Source organism: Protopterus annectens, chromosome 11.part0 (genome assembly GCF_019279795.1).
Source record: "Protopterus annectens isolate FY-2018-M chromosome 11.part0, PAN1.0, whole genome shotgun sequence".
Lineage (NCBI taxonomy): Eukaryota > Metazoa > Chordata > Ceratodontiformes > Protopteridae > Protopterus > Protopterus annectens.
Genome location: NC_056745.1, coordinates 775940319 through 775957731, shown reverse-complemented (window position 1 = coordinate 775957731; position 17413 = coordinate 775940319). Strand labels below are relative to the sequence as shown.

Genomic DNA, 17413 nt, shown 5'->3' with positions numbered 1-17413 from the left:
TCCAATAATATGCTGCCGATACTTTAACATATGAAACTGGCAGTTTAAGGCCCTAATGGCCAAGGTTGCAGAAGTGTATACCTTCTTACCCCATCTATCCAGCGGCCTGGGATCTCTATCAGAGGGGGTAGGATTTTTGGCAGTAGTAGCCTTACTGCCCTTGGGCCCCTGTGAAATGGTCTCAAGATCTGCAGTAGGATTTCTAAAGAGGAACTTGTGAGAGTCAGGTACCCTGTAATACCTATTGGGGTTTCTGGGAGCAGGAGGTAAAGAGTCAGGGGCCAGACTAGATTCCGAGAAGGCATCATCTACAATGTCCAGTACAGGAGGGATAGCTAAAGGCCTGTGTTGAGGGAGGAGTAAAAATTCCCTAAGCCTCTTTTTGGAGTCAGAGTAATCCTGGCTTTCCCAGCGAAGATGCTCCTTAAGAGTATGCAAGGTTTCACCAAAAGACAAATCCTCTGGAGGGGAAGCAGAGGGAATGGAGTCCTCTGCATCAAAATCCTCATAGGTACATAAAATCCTGGTTATCAGAGAAAACAGAAATTTCAGAATCTTGATCAGAAGAATCAGAAGGAAAACCAGTCCTAGGTCTCTTAGAGGGGAAAGGATGGATTCCCCTGATTAGAGTAATAAGGTCTTCAGCCATTCTTATCATTTGTTTTTTAGGCATAGGGGCCTGACCATGTGGTCTGTGCGTAGATTTTCTAGGCATGGATCGAGTTTTAGGCCTGGAAGAAGAAGATGGCATCGGTTTAATATGCAAGTCAGTAGGCCTGAATACACCCTCAGAAGCCGGTGCCTGCACAGCAGCTCCGGACCCATCCAAGGTAGAAACATCCGCAGGTTCCACAGTCAAAGAAGCATCTCGTGGCATTCTGGACTCCGAATGGGTCTCAGTAGAGGCCTGGGAATCTGAAGTAGTGGGTATCAGGGGCTGCGAAAGCGTCTCACTGAGTACCGGCGAACTGGCGACTAGCTTAGGAGAAGCGTCTTCGGCAGCTTTGGACCTAAGCCGTCTGTCTCTGTCCTTATCTTTGTATTTTTTTCGGAATGTCGGCAGTCGGGTGGTTTACCGAAGCCATTTCGGGATAATTGAACCGAGTATCAAAATATTTAGATGCATAAATGAAGCGACAACTAATAGTATGAGATTTGAATAAGGCACAAAACTGTCAGCGAGGTACGTCGTGGTCTGGGCCTAAGCAAGGAATGCAGTACGAATGAAAATCTTTATGAGGTATTTGCTTTCTACAAGAAATACAATTGTTAACTTTTACTGACATAGGTTTAGAGCAAGAAAAAGGGTCCCAGACGTGGTACTTAGCTTAGTTGAAGACTTCAGATCTGAAATTCAAAAACTAAAATTTCAGGAGACGGCTGACTGGCACTTGCGAACTGCTTCTGCTTCGGGCACCGCACGGCAAGAAAGACTGATGTAATGGTGTCGGCTAAAAGCTTTATACCCCTGACTACCTGACATCATGGAAGATGAGACAGCAACCGATGCAGGAACCAAGAATTTGATAATCAGGCCGACTGAGGGCTACTGCAAGCAGATAACCCAAATGTGATGACTGCAACAGTGAAACATAAAGAACATCTGTTTTCCTCTAGACAAGTGAGGAAAGTTGAGTGCTGTAGTAATTTGTAGCTTATGTAGTGCTTACAATGAGTTCTGAACAAGTTCTGAGCTCAAAGAAACAGATTTGATTGCTAAAACTAAAACTATCTAGTTCTAAGGGAAATTCGAAGAGCAGATTTTATGGCGCCAGGAATAGTTTAACCCTAGCTAAGCGGCGATGCATAAAATGTTTTTTTTTTTTTTTTAAATAAGCTATCTAGTGCTTACCACTCCCACTGATAAGCTAGAAGGCTTCCCTCCAGCACAGAAAGGCTTGGCGTCTCAGAAACTTGCAAACAGTCCTGGATACAGCAAATCTGTATCTGGACTAGACTACTTACAGGAAAGGCAGGAAACAAGCTTAGATTTTTTTTTTTGTAAAGTGTAAAGGGAGAAAGGAGGAGCAGAAGATAATTCAAGATTCTCAAATGTTCTTCCTGTATTAGGTAGAATAAGTTAATGACACTAGACTGGGAGGAGTGTCCCAGACCAAAGAAACCCACCAAAGAAACTCTGTCCTTAGACAGGATATAATAGGAATGATGGTTTCCAGGTCCTGAGAATGTTGGCACAAAAGACTTTTAAGTACCATTGAAGTTTCCTCATATGCCGTCTGGCATATGGAATTAGTAGGAAGCATGAGGCCATGAACCCTAGGGCCTGCAGGATTTTCCTTGCGGACAGCTAGGTTCTGGTGGCCATTTCAGTAAAATAGTTTGTTAGACAGGCTTGTTTTTCAGGTGTGAGGAATGCCATCTGGAATGCTGTGTCCAAACTTGCTCCCAGGAATACAATCTTTTGACTGGGGGCAAGTTTTGATTTCTTTTCATTGATGGTGTACCCCAGGGAGGTTAGAAGGTTTTTTACAAATGTCAGGAGCTGCAACAGCATTTCCTGACTGTCTGCCCAAATCAGGCAGTCATCCAAGTACGGGTAAATTTAGATATTTCTCTGTCTGCAGTAAGAAATGGCTGGAGCCAGGCATTTTGTGAATACTCTGGGAGCAGTGGATAAGGCAAAGGGAAGTGCAGAGAACCGATAATGCATAGATCCTGCTCTGAAGCGTAGAAGGGCAAGTTTTCCTCCTAGGAGCACAAGTAGTTGGGCAGAAGTGGGGAGTGGAGTTGAGAAGTCAATGGGAATTCTTTCCGTAAGGGGGTGGCTTAGCACTCCCTGCTTTGGAGGTGGGGGTACTCCATTGCTTAGATCTCTGCATACCCTGAGACTGTAGTCTGGGTGGTCTGTTACCCCTGGGTCTGGTTTGAGATGGCCTTGAGGGGGCTGGGAAGGACCAATGTTTCGTGGGGCAATGCCTACTGAATCTAGGAGGCTGTATTTGCAAAAATTCTTTTAACTGTCTGCATAGATTTAGCTTTTTCTTCCATCTGTTTAAGAACTGCTTCTGCTTTGGTGCCAAACAGACTGTCCTTGAGCAAAGGAGCGTCTAATAACTTTGATTTGACATGGTCTGGCAAGGTCTGTTCCTTAAGCCAAGCATGCCTTCTCAGTACAGAACCAGTGACTGCTGCCCTGCAAGATGCTTCTAGGGTGTCAAAACCACACTGCAATGTATGCTTGCTGACTTGGCTTGCAGAATGCATAAGCTCTTGCAATTCTTTGTTTTCTGCACAGTCTGTAAAGGTTGCTATTTTTTGCTTAATAAGTTCTATAGTATGTTGTTGGTACTTCAGCATGTGAAACTGACAATTCAGAGCCCTGATGGAGAGAGTTGCAGAGGTATATACTTTCTTACCCAATCTGTCCAAAGCTCTGGAATCCCTATCAGAAGGGGTGGGATTCTTAGCTGTAGTAGCTTTGATACCTTTAGGACCCTGGGAAATGATCTCTGGTCAGCAGTAGGATTTTTGTAAAGGAATTTGTGAGAATCAGGTACTCTGTAGTACCTGTCTGGTTTCCTAGGAGTAGGGGGCAAAGTATCAGGGGTAAGGCAGGATTCCATAAAGACATCATCAACAACTGCCAGGACTGGGGGTATTGCTAAAGGCCTATGTTGTGGCAAATCTAGAAATTCTCTGAGTCTCTTTTTGGACTGAGGATAGTCTTGGCATTCCCAATGGAAATGCTCTCTTAAGGTATGTAAGGTTTCACCAAAAGAAAAATCCTCTGGAGGAGAGGCAGAGGGAATGGATCCCTCTGCATCAGAATCCTCATAAGCAGATAAGGGCATGTCTTTATAATCAGATACCTCAGTCTTCAGACTCTTGGTCTGTTGAAGCTGCAGGGAACTAATCTCTTTTTCTCTTAGCAGGGGAAAACTGGCTTCCTCTAATCAGCATAATAAGGTCTTCTGTCATTTTAAGCATTTGATGTTGTGGCAAGGTAGCAGGTGCATGTGCTTTGGTTGTCGGTTTTCTAGGCGTAGCGTGTACTCTTGGCCTTAGAAACATGGTAGTTTTAGACAGAACTGAAGATGCGAAAGAGGTCGTCAGTTTGTATCAAACAACGGTAGTGCAAAGAACTTCCTCAGAAGCCGGTGCCTGGTCAGTGGCTCTGGAACCATCCAAGGTAGAGACATTCACAGGTTCCATAGTCGAAGCAGTCTCACAGCATACCAGACTCTGAACGGGTCTCAGCAGAGGTCTGTAAATCCACAAAAGCAGGCATCAGGGGTTGCGAAAGTGCCTCACTGAGTACCGGCAAACAGGCAACTAGCTTAACGGAAGTGTCATTGGCAGTTATGGACCTGTGCGGTCTGTCTCTGTCTTTATATCCTTACATTTTTTCAGAATATCAGTAGTCGGATGGCTTACCAAGCCATTTCGGAATACGGAGATTGAGAACGAAAGTATTTAGCAACAATAAGGGCCCAACGATGAATGGTTTGGGTGTTGAACAAGGCACAAAACCAACAGTGAGGTATGTCGTCGTCTGGGCCTAGATAGGTGACGCAGTAAGAATGAAAATCTCGGTGTGGTATTTGCTTTCTACAGGCAAGACAATTGTTAACTTTTTCTGACGTCGGTTAGAGCAAGAAAAAAGCATCCCCAAAGGGGTACTTAGCTTTAGAAGACTTCAGCCTGATTCAATTCGTAAATAAAAAACTCAGGTAGTGGCGGACCAGCACTCATGCGAACTGCTTCTGCTTCGGGCTCCTTGGCAAGAAAGACTGATGTACTGGCATCGGCTGCCTGTTTTTATACCCCTGATGACCTGACATCAGTCCTAGAGTGACAGCAACTGATGCAGAAATACTAAGTCTCTGGTATTCGGGCTGACTGAGGGCTACCTGCAGGCAGATAACCCAAGTGTGATGACTGCAACAGTGAAACACGAAGAACATCAGTATTTCTACAATTCACTAAACCAGGTTACAGGTGATCTGAGACTTGATTAGAGACCAGCTGCAATATAGATAGTCTAGAAAAAGGGGTCTGGGTGAGCTACTGTAGCTAAAAATGAAGGCAAGGTTATACATGTGGCAGCATTCTGAAGCATAACTGGTTCACATAAAGAGCCAATCACCCAATGAAATACTGCTAAGGTACAGCTTTTCAAAATCATCATTTTTCATCTTATCATTACTGACTTACACAAACACAGAAAGTACAGTTGTATAAGCAAACTTACCATAACAGTAGATGCTCAAATGATAAGAGCTGCAGTAGCCTTAGCTATATGGATTACATTATGCGTAGGATGTAACAGCCAACCAACTTCCAAAGCTTCAGAGCACCTTCCACTTGCTGAAACAAACAGTCAGCCCAAGCTGAGCAGACTAAAAAGACAAGTTTGGGTGCCAAGCCTTTCCCAGCTTTCATGGCAACAGAGAAATGTGCACACCCTGCCATAAACACACCAAAAACAAGGGGGTGAAGGTAGGGAGTGGCTACTGAAGTGATCAACTGAACATACACTGTTATGGTAAGTTTACTTATACAGCTATACGTTTATCAAACTCATCACACCTTAGCTATATGGGTAGAAGAAATGAACAATTGAGCCAAAAATCTGAAAGATTTAGTTCTGTCAGGATAGTACTGGGGTTATCTGTGGACAGCCAATGTATGTAGTATCCTTTCTCCTTTATTTTTAGGTTCAGGAAAGAAAACAGGGAGATGACAGTTTGGCTTAAAATAGACTTGGATACCACTATAGGCACAGAAACCCTGTCCCTGTGAAAAATAAGAATGGGTTAACACATCATAAGAGCTGGCAACTCAGACACCCTTTTCTTGCAGTGGTCAGAATAATCAATAAAACTGTTTTCCATGTTAAGAACGTCAAGTCAGCCACATTATCTGGTTCAAATAGAGCAAGTATTAGCTTCTCTAACACAAAATTAAATCACAAGGAGGGGCCACCAGTTTTCTTGGAGGCTTTCTATGCAAAATCCCTTTCAAAAACATTTTGAAATGGGAATGCATTGAAAGAGGGGAGGATCCATGGGCAGATGTGCTGAAATGGTCGATAAATTAACCTTAATGGTGGAGTGAGAAAGGGCCCAGGCCAGTAAGACACAAATATTTAAAACCAGAGGGCAAGTATGCCTGAATGGGTGCTGGTTATGTTAATGGCACCAGCTAGAAAACCTTTTCCATTTACTAATACATGATTTTCTTGTAGCAGGCTTTCTTGTCTCCATTAGTACGTCCTCAGTAAACAGGTGCCTAAATTAAATTAAGCCATTATCATTCAGGCAGTCAACAAAAGTTAGTTTGGGTTGGGGTGCATCAAACATCCTTACTCTTGTGTGAGAAGATCCATTCTGTGAGGAAGCTAGTTGTAACTGTCCACTGCCATTTCCAGAAGAAAGGAGAAAATACAGTTAAGTAAACTTACCATTACAGTAGATATCTGAATGATCACTGCTGCAGTAGCCTTTTCTATATGGGTTATATCCAGCATAGGTTATCCGTCCGGTTTACAAAGCTTCAGGTAACCTACTGCAGTAGTGATCAATATGATGAACATCTACTATTGCACCTGGCACAAACCTGGATAATGGGATTGCGTTGGTCGTAATGTTTCATTAATCATAACCCATATGCACATTTACAGCTTACATTACGTTTAATAACAACTTTCTCTAAGTGTTTTGCCAGAATAGGGAAGTTTTGCCCCATAGTGAACTAGTCACACAATTTAAAATGATATACATAAATAATAAAATAAGAACTTCACTTAAATATTTAAAAGTAAATACATGCATCAACACAATCTAGAAATAAACATCTTAATTACTTTTTCTTTTCTTCAGAAGCCTTAGAAAGTTTATTCAGATTAACAGCTAATGAACAAAGAACTGGGAAAATTCCACCAAATTCATCTAGAAATGTTGCATCTAAACAATCTGCTGTTAAAATGTTTTCTAAGGCAGTAATCCTTAGGTACACAGAAGGCAAAAAAAACAACACATTTTCCACCCACTTAACTGTGACCTCAACTTCACTCCATAACTCTGATTTCATATTTCCTTGCTATTTACATTGTTCTTTTATAACTACATACATAGATGCATGCAAATCTCTTTCTTTATCAACATCCCAGCATTGCACATGCTCAATACTTCATGAATCAGTTGAGGGATTCCTTGCAAAATCAGTTTTGCTTTGAATACTGTAGTGACTGTGTACATGCCCTCTATGAAATTACAATGTTAACATATATGTCCTCTGTGAAATGACACTTTTAACACAAGTATACATACAGAATGTTGTTTTTCATAATCCTCAAATTACATTCTACAGAGCCTTCGTTACTTCAAAAGAGAAAAGGACAATAGTAGGAGAAGAAAAGGTGAGAGATTATTTTAGTTTGCTTAGCATTCAGCATCTCTTACAGAACATGTTGTCTTTATGGAACACTTTAACATTCACCTGTGCTTGCTTTCCTAACCTACTGCTATTAAGTATCAAAAATAATTCCTTCTTAGCATACTTCAAATTAGTTATTAATCTTGTAAATGCCATTAATCTTGGAAATGTCAAATCTAGTGCACTATAATGTATCACCTACTAGCAATTCTTTGAAAATTTCCACTCATAAACTCGTCTGTTATTCTGTGCTCACAGTGAGCTTTTGTCTAGTCTACTTCCTGTAGAAACCACTAGACCATCACTGTATCCCTGTTCTGTTGTCATATTACATTATTTTAAGCACTGCCTTGTTTCCATCACTACAATGTCCATCTCTGTCTTCTTCACACCCCCACCTGCACGTCCTGCTCTAGCCCATTTGCCACCTGCCTTCAATGATAACGTTGGGAAATTATAAAATTTCTTGTTTCTGAAGCTCTTTCTGGCTTCTTCTGTCTTACTGCCAATCTCCTTTGAAATAGCAGTTGAAAATAATTTCAGAACTGTGAAAGTTAACAAAAAGGCAAATTGACTGCAGATAAAAAACTGCCTGCTTGCCAAGTCCACCACCTATTTTCTACCCAACAAATGAGCTCTGAATCCTAATGATCCAATATTCTACATCCTCAAACCATCTGCTAGACATTACCTTACAGCTGTCCCATGCAATCTTTACAATGACTACTCTTTTTGACTCTACAACATGTGCAGTGTTCCATCTGTCTCTACATTGTGTTCCCTTTGTTGTGCTGAATGTTTCTAGCATGTTACTTCCCCCACCTTTCATCTTCAGTCTTATACTATGACTTCTATAGTAAAGCTTATTTCTTTCTTGTGACTTTTTGTAAAAGTGTGCCACATAGCCGGCCTTAGGCACAGGCCAACTAGGCGGCCGTCTAGGGCGCCACACTAGCAGGGGCACTTTTCCGGTATTTATTTGGTGTAGGTAGATCAGGATGGGGGCACTGGGTGGTGTGGGGGGCACTGTAGAGCCTTTTTGCCTAGGGCACCAGTTGACCTAAGGCTGCTCCTGGTGTGCCAGCCTTATTGCCACTGTAGAAATGGTTGAGGGGGAGGTCTTCAGAACTGCCTGTTGTACTTCTAGGAGACTCAAAATCTACTGACAATGATGAATAATAATTGTCTTTGCTGCCCAACGCATTTCAATGTAACTGCAATGTTTAGAGCTGATACACCCACACAATTCTTATTTCAAGCAAATTTTCTTACAGACTTTGTCATTCAGTGTTTTCATTATATTGTACACTATACATGAATGTGGGATCTCTGCAAGAATTTTAAATTATTCATTTACTCTTACACACAACAAATATAGTTTATACCTAACTACCAAATGCACTGTACAAACAGTTTCCAAGCAAACAATGCCCAAAAAAGTACGTGCTTGGAAGCTGAGATCCTCCTCTTCAAAATAAATACTTTTCAGTCCAAGTGCTGCCACAGCAAAATATATTAAGACTTCAGCATAATGACAGAGTGCGTTTTGGATGTAAACAAAAAATCTGGGTAATGAAAAATGGAAAATTGTGTATTCTTGCCCTCATTGCTACAGCCACTTGTTTAATATGGAATATTGCTTTTATCAGCAAACTGTTTTGAGAATAAATTAAAAAGAGGGGAGGCATAGTCATATCTGTTTCCTAAAGAGTACAAATGATGCAGTTTCAGAGTGCTGACTGAACAAATAATAAAAAGCCACTGAATGCCCAAGGCCACAGGTACATACTCATGAGTACATACTTAAATGAACAGTTTGCCTGCCTTTGTAAACATCTCTGGGTATGCATGTACTCACCATACTCTATAAAGTTTTCTACATCAGTAAGTTCACGCGTATTAGGAACCTCTGCAGGACAGAAGTATTCACCACTTCTGAACTGTCAAAGAACATTAAGAACATTTACTTTTTTGTTAAGACAAAAAAACTGCTGTCCTAGAAAGCTCAAATATAGAGACAATATCTTACTAGAAGGAACACTTAAAGCTTCAGCACCAAAGGAACGACAAAATGTCGAACTGGATATACTTCTTAAATTATAAGAAAGCTTCCATAAATTTTTTTATTAGTTTCAGATGAGAAACAAGGGACTGTTTTTGTCCCCCTGCAGAAAGCACATGAAAAGGCAAGAACATATAAAATATTTGAAAAACCTTTCAGCTTTAGACAACTCTTTAAATGTAAGTCTTTGTATTTGAGACTAGACCGCTGCAGTGGCCACCTGCTACCAAGATGCCAGCCTTGGTTTAACTCTTGCAGGGGCAGCTATCATGACTGCAGTTGATGATCAACAAGAAACTGTAAAAACATCACACGCAAGCTTCTTAAAAAACAAGAATGAGGCCTACTTCAACAACCAGAAACAGGCATTACAGAATAGTTCTTACACTTCAATAAATAGAAATTGATTTTTTTCCCATTTCTGTAATATGAAAGATACTAGGAGCAGTCTAGTGACTCTAGCCTTCTCTGTCACATGACAAACACTGGCACCAGCTGCAACTGCACAAGCTTTAACACTGTCCACTCTCCACCACAGTATCAATGTCATTAAAGTAAAATGGTACCCATGCTGCCCTCTAAACCTTGCTTCCACAGGAAGCAGCAAACTAACTGATCTATGTGGTGGTTGATCAGCTATGAAAGTCTTGAATTACTGACTGCTTTTGGGAGAGTCTGAGAAGCTCTTCTCGAATAGCCTTGATTAGAGAGGCTGAGGAATGACCCCTCTGAATGTCCTCAGCATTGTAGCATGTCCCTGTCCCCTGAAGGTTGCTAGGTTGAAGGTGAGAATGTGGTACAGTGGGATCCCTCCCTGAAGTTCGCGGTATCTGGTACATAGGAGGTGAGACATATTCTTGGTGTCCAAGCACATGAGTCTGAAATTAAAAAAAGACAATGCATAAGTACCAATAAATGCAATACTATGAAACACTGACTTTCTGGCACGTAAAAACCAGGCCCACTTACCAGATTGATTATCTCTAAATAAGCAAACAAAAAACCCTGTTTCACATTCAAGATTATTTTAAAAATAATGTGACTACTTAATATTCAAAACTCTAAATTAATTTTACCCCAAACCAACGACACCACAATATACTTGAGGAAGAAGCAGTAGCTAGATTACACATGTGAAAAGAAAGTGTATATACTCTTTTTATTGCATATGTGATAAAACAAAGATAATACCTTCATTGATAAAATTAATCTTATGAGGTACCAACACAGGTATGTGTAGTACCTAAAGTTGTTCACCTGTGATGCATTATTGTGCATCTTCCTCAAGCAACTTTGCCAAATATGTAAAATCCAGCTTCTTATTATTATACTAACAACCATTTTATTTACTTATTTAATTGCTTCATTTTGCTAACAACTTTCACTCCACTGAGCTAAAGTTCCTTTAAGACTCTGGAAGAAAAAAAACAAAAGTGCAAAACTACAGGCAATTTTATTAAACCTCAGAAGCATATGCAATACAATCCAAGAATTACATGCCAGCATAAGCATACATTCCCCAGATATTCTTTTCCTAACTGAAACCTGACTCAAACCTCACATCAAAAGTTAGGAAATACTTCCACCTGAATACAACATCCTTCACATAGACAGATTGTCCAAAAAAGAAGGTGGTGTAGCATAGATATTTAAGCACCACCTCAATATTCAACTCCTGAACTCATCTGCCCCTCACCACAACAATGAAGAAATCCTTTATGCCAATCCCAAACTAAACCCAAACAAAACAATCAATATCATAGGATGCTATTTCCCACCAGGGCAAAATATTACACCCCTAGAAAATCTCCTGAGCTGGGCTACTCTAGCTCTACCCCAGGAAACCATCATTCTCTGTGACTTTAACATCAACTGGCTATCCTGTAATAATAGTCTCACAACCATTCACCTTAATCTCCATGGGTTCACTCAGCTCATTCAATCCCCTACGCAAATCAACAAAAACCCTAACAATCACACCTTACTTGACTGGATCCTAGTCAACAAAGCCCCTCTTTCTTAACTAGCAGGCTGCTTACCAGACAGTCTTAGTGATCACTCCCCCACTTTCCTAATTTGGCACCACACAAATAGTCTGAAGCCCATTATCCACAGGCAAGTACGAAACAAGTCCAACTTCAACCCCAACTCCTTCATTTCCTCTCTGCAAAAAATTAACTGGTCACCACTAAAATACCTCAACCTAGATGAGGCTGTCCACTTCTTCAACAGTACCTTCCTCTCCATCCTAAACACCCATGCTCCTGTAAGAAATGTCAAAGTCAAATCCAGGTATGCCCCATGCTTACAAAAGACCACCAGAACCCTAATGAAATCGAGAGATAAGGCCTGGGAGCACTGGCGACTAACAAAAAATAACTCAGATAGGCAATAATTCCTTGAACTGCGCAATAAAGCCAAAAAGCATATAAAATTAGACAAATCCCTCTACTATAAATCCACCCTAAACTCTACCAACCACAACCCTAAGCAATTCTGGTCCACTATTAACACTATCCTCCACCCAGGGAAGGTTGATACCCCCCAGCCGTCCATTCCCCCCTCCTCCAGCAGTATTGCTGAATGCTTCAACAAAAACTTCACTGAAACTATAACATCTCTAAACAAACAACACTATCCTACAACAGCCCCCCCCCCAACTCCTAACCCTAATCCCCCCTACTCCTCTTTTCTTCTTCACCTCAGTACCTACCTCCAACAGAAAAAGACTATTGTCAAAACTTAAACCCACCAAACCCGCAGCTGACAACCTCCTCTCTGAATACTTGAAAACTGCAGCTGATACACTTGCCTACCCAATTTCAATTCTAATCAACCCTTCCATAACAGAAAGCTATGTTCCGTCGATATGGAAAATATCTCACATCATTCCCTTCCACAAAGGCACCCCCTCCACTGACCTCTACAATTACCACCCCACTGCTATCCTCTCCCCTCTCTCCAGGATACTTGAAAAATGTATCAACACCCAGGTCTACAACTACCTACTAGCTAATAATCTCCTCTCCAAAACCCAACATGGTTTCAGCCCATATCACAGCACTACCTCCTCTCTGCTCTCCTTCACCAACATTATACTTCATCACAAAAACAATGGCCTCTTTTCTACTGCCGTATTTCTAGGTCTCTCAAAGGCCTTTGACATGGTATCTCATGAGCTACTACTCTCTACTCTCCCCAACCTTTCCTTCTCACAATCAGCCTGCAACTGGTTCCACAGCTATCTACATGGATGCCAGCAATTAGTAATCTGGGACGATAATCTATCACCTCGCCTCCCAGTTACTCTCGGAGTTCCCCAAGGGTCTATCCTTGGCCCTCTGCTATTCTCACTTTTCACTAACAACCTACATACTGCCACTACACAAGCATCTCTTATACATTACGCAGATGACTCTACTCTCATCTGCTCTGCCCCCACTCTACCAGAACTACAACAAATCACATAGGAATCATTCTCTTCTATAGAAAGCTGGCTATCCAATGCTCAGCTCCTACTCAACCCAAGTAAGACAAAACTATTCCGATTCCAACCTTCCAAAACCACCCAAAACACCCCCCACTTCAACATTCTTGCCAAAGACAATACCATCATCTCTCCATCAGAACACACAAAATTATGCAGTGTGGAAATAGACAACAAACTTAGATTTGACACCCACATATCTCTCACAATAAAAAAAGTTCACAAGAAACTTTGTGCTTTATATCGAAGCCGCCAATTCCTAACCAAGGCGGCTAGAATCTCCATAGCCAATTCCCAGCTAATATCCACCCTACTCTATGCATCCCCCATACCTACCAACCTTAAACAGACAGACCTACACAAGCTGGATGCTTGTTACAACAACATTGCTAAATTTGCCACTGGAACCTCCTACCGCAGCCATCACTGTATCTCCCTTAAAGAACTAAACTGGCTAGAACTCCCACAACTCCTTCAATTTAATCAACTCACCCTCGCTCATAAACTTATTAACCACCTCCTTAACATCCCTTCCCTTCAAACCCTTCTTCAACCCTATCACTCCACTAGGCCCCTAAGATCAAGCAACAAAAATCAACTCACTGTTATCAAACCCAAAAACTCAGCAGAAGAAGCCATATTTTCATGTACCATATCTAAACTTTGGAACAATCTTCCACCCTCTATAACTGCTCTACCTTCCAGCAGCCTTTTCAAGACTGCGCTCAAATTCCACTTAAATTTGCACTGGCTTTGTCCTTGTTCTAATCCAGACTAACACCCCCACCCTTAGCCCCCCCATCTAGACTTTTAACCCAGCTATACTACCTCCACTACTAACCACAGTCAGAAATAGCTAGTTGTCTTTACATACTTTAACAACTTGTCTGACAACTTTGTTACTAATATTATAAATGTGCCTTCGTTGAAGGTTGTGCGTCAGGGCTGGTAACTCAGCACGTAAAAATCCACTACCAAACATTAGCGGACCGGAGTTCCGCTGTGGCAACTCCTAACCGGGATAAGCCAAAAGACACAACAACAACAACAACACGTGTTTACAGATATTGAAATAAAATAACACAAACACAGATAGCCATTTGCTAAACAAACAATACAATCTCACAATGAATACAGATTTAGCATGAGCAGTAAACTTCTCTGCCCTTGATACTCATTGAAGCAGCAAAACTCACATTCATTAAAATAGCATGAACACCCAGATTCATAGAAAATGCATCTGGCCAATGGAGGATCAAGTTTACCTTTGGGCTGTTTTCAAAACAGACTACTTGCACACATTTTTAGGGCCATGCATACCCGTATTTGTTTTTTGATTCATCTTCCTGACTGTATTAAATTATATTCCTTGTATAATACAGCACCACTTGTTAGAATGGGTTTTAAATTTATAGTTTTAAACATTCTTTTAAGCAATGAAACAAAATGTATAAACCAATAACTACCCATTTCAGAAAATTTCAACCATAAAAGGCCACTCAAAACGTCTGTAATTACAATCCACCAATATCACTCGATACGCACAATCTCTGCAGAAGTAAAACCATCTGAATAATTCTACATTAAAGAAATCTGTAACTAATGAAGAGGTCGCTATTGACAAACAACTTTACGTTTTAATGTTTTATCTATAAATTCAGTGCCTGCTGCCCTTGAAGAATTAATTGCCTATATTACATTAAAAAATTGGTAAGTTAGTTATATTGCAATAGGAAATAGCAAACCAACAAGTTCATAGTTACTACGCATCTCATACAAAGGAGAACATACCCAGGAGTGTAGAACTCCTTCCCCCCTTATAATGCAAACAATCATATGGGTACTACAATATCAGCACTCCATTTCCATGGTGTGGGAGTAGAATCCACAGCCCTCTGCACCAACTGCAACTATGCTACCAACACTGCTTTCAGATTCTACAATACAGTTTGCCATTTGATAAACAAAAATAAGAAGTTATGTACCTACCATAACGTTCCATGTTAGTTGTCTTCTTCTCGCCTCCTTTCTTGCTGGATGGGTTCGGAGCCGACTAAAGCTCGAGAGCTAATTCCACCGGCTCGAGGCTCCCCTATATCCCACAATGCTAGGCGGTAACTACTCAGATCTCGTTTGATAGCTAGACCAAGCAATTCTAGTCTCCATAGTATGGAGAAGGGTAACCCACCTCTATATAAACCTGAGTGTAATGTATCCTAGACCTAACAAAAGGGGAAATAGAGGTGGTAGAACGTGTGGGAATGACAACTTCCAGAGGAAGATCACAAAATGAATTCCTATCGGTCTGTCCAGGCTTGGGGGAAGGAGGGTGGGACGCAAGAAAGAAGGTGAGAAAAAGACAACTAACATGGAACATTATGGTAGGTACATAACTTCTTAATGTTAAGTTGTCTATCTCGCCTTCATTCTTGCTGGATGGGACCGCATCCCAGGCACCTTATCCCGGGTGGCCTATCGGAACAGACTCTTGAGAACAGTGGAACCAAAGTTGGCACGGTTTCTGGAGACCATGTCTAATTTGTAATGTGAAATGAAGGTATGAGGAGAAGCCCAGGTGGCTGCTGCACAAATGGAATCAATTGGCAGCCTATCCTGAAAAGCTATGGATGTAGCTAATGCCCTAGTTGAATGAGCTCTAGGTCTTGAAAGTAGTTTGTGACGTCTGATCTCATAGATGAAGGTAATTGTAGAAGTGAGCCATCTTGAAAGGGATACTTTAGTAAATGGAAGGCCCAACTTCCCTTCCGCATACGATAGAAAAAGCTGATCAGACTTCCTGAATTGTTTAGTCCTGTCTAAATAATATCTAAGTTGGCGGTGAACATCCAGAAAATGTAGCTTTTGTTCCGACCTGTTGGAATAGTTAGGGAAAAAGACGGGGAGATCAATCATTTGGTTTAGGTTTGTTTGAGAGGAAACCTTAGGTAAAAAGGATGGATTAGTACGGAGGGATACCCTATCTTTGTGAAACACTAAGTAAGGAGGACGACTGCACAGAGCATGGAGTTCAGATACCCTTCTCGCTGAAGTTATGGCTACCAGAAAAATTGTCTTCCATGAAAGCAACTTCAGAGAACATGAAGCCACTGGTTCGAAAGGGGGAAGGATTAAGGATGCCAGAACCAAGTTCAAGTCCCATGGAGGTGGGGGATCTTTGATTGGAGGTTTGAGAAGAAAAACGCCCCTTAAAAAGGCTTTGCAGAGCTTGTGAGCCATGATGCTAGACTCCAAGACACCTACATGATAATTAGATATAGCAGCCAGTTGAACTCTAATGGTAGATGAAGAGGAGCCTAAATGAAAGAGTTCTGCTAGAAAGTCTAGAACAGACTGGATAGGTGCAGTGAAGGGATCTATATTTTTTGATGTTGCCCAAAAGGAGAAGCGTTTCCATTTGCTATTATAAATCTTCTGGGTAGAAGATTTATGAGAAGCTATCAAAATATCTCGGACTGAGCGAGATATTAAGGGAAGCCTGGCTAAGGTCGGAATCGGAGAAACCACGCTGTGAGGTTGAGAGAATGAAGAGATTGGTGCAGCTGGCCTGATTGGTGGGTCAAGAGATCTGGCACTGGGTCCAGATGCCAAGGCTGCTCCAAAAGGTAACGATGAAGAAATGGAAACCATATCTGTCGAGGCCAGTAAGGGGCAATGAGGATCATTGTCACTCTCAAGGTGATGGCTTTCTGAATTAGTTGAGTTATCAGTGGAAAAGAGGGAAAAGCATACAGAAGTCCCCGGGGCCAATCGTGGACTAGAGCGTCTCTGGTGGCATGGCCTGGTAACGGGAAGAGAGTGAAGAAGTCATGACACTTGCTGTTTTGGGGAGTAGCAAAAAGATCGCAGCAAGGCTGGCCCCATCTTTGGAATACTTCTTCCAGTACTGATTTCTTTAGAGACCACTCATGGGGCATGAGAATTGCCCTGCTCAACTTGTCTGCAATCACGTTGGACTTCCCGGGAATGTGCGTTGCTACCAGAAAACGCTGAGAAGAGATCACCCATTGCCAAAGTCTGAGTGCCTCTCGACATAAGGGGTATGATCTGGTTCCGCCTTGTTTGTTGATGTACCACACTACGGACATGTTGTCCATCTGAATTGCAATAGTCCCTATGGGAAGAGAGTCGTGAAGGGCTTGCAACGCTAAAAGCACTACTCTCATCTCTAAGACATTTATGTGCAAGTGGCACTCGAAAGGTTGCCACGTGCCCTGGACTGTCCTGCCCTGATAATGCCCCCCCCCACCCGATCAGGGAGGCGTTTGTTGTCAACATGGCAACTGGAGGGGATGAGTGAAGGGTCTTCCTTGGAGAACCTGAGGTGATGTGATCCACCAAGACAGTTGATTCTTGCATGATTGTGTTATCAATATGGTGTGGGACATCAGGAGCTGTTGGAAGGACCATTGTGTAAACAGCATCCATTGGAGGATCCTCATGTGGAA

General features: G+C 41.7%; 1 protein-coding gene across 5 annotated transcripts in view; it reads right to left on the bottom strand.

Moving 5' to 3' along the window:
- Positions 1–6832: 6832 nt before the first annotated feature.
- The window catches only part of KIAA1549 (KIAA1549 ortholog), a 2575340-nt gene continuing 2564759 nt past the window's right edge, over positions 6833–17413 (bottom strand). For all 5 annotated transcript variants that reach the window (XM_044088205.1, XM_044088206.1, XM_044088207.1 and 2 more), the window contains one exon: positions 6833–10338. In XM_044088205.1, the coding sequence (XP_043944140.1) occupies positions 10093–10338 (246 nt within the window). In that variant the 3' untranslated portion in view covers positions 6833–10092. The remainder of the gene's footprint in view (positions 10339–17413) is intronic.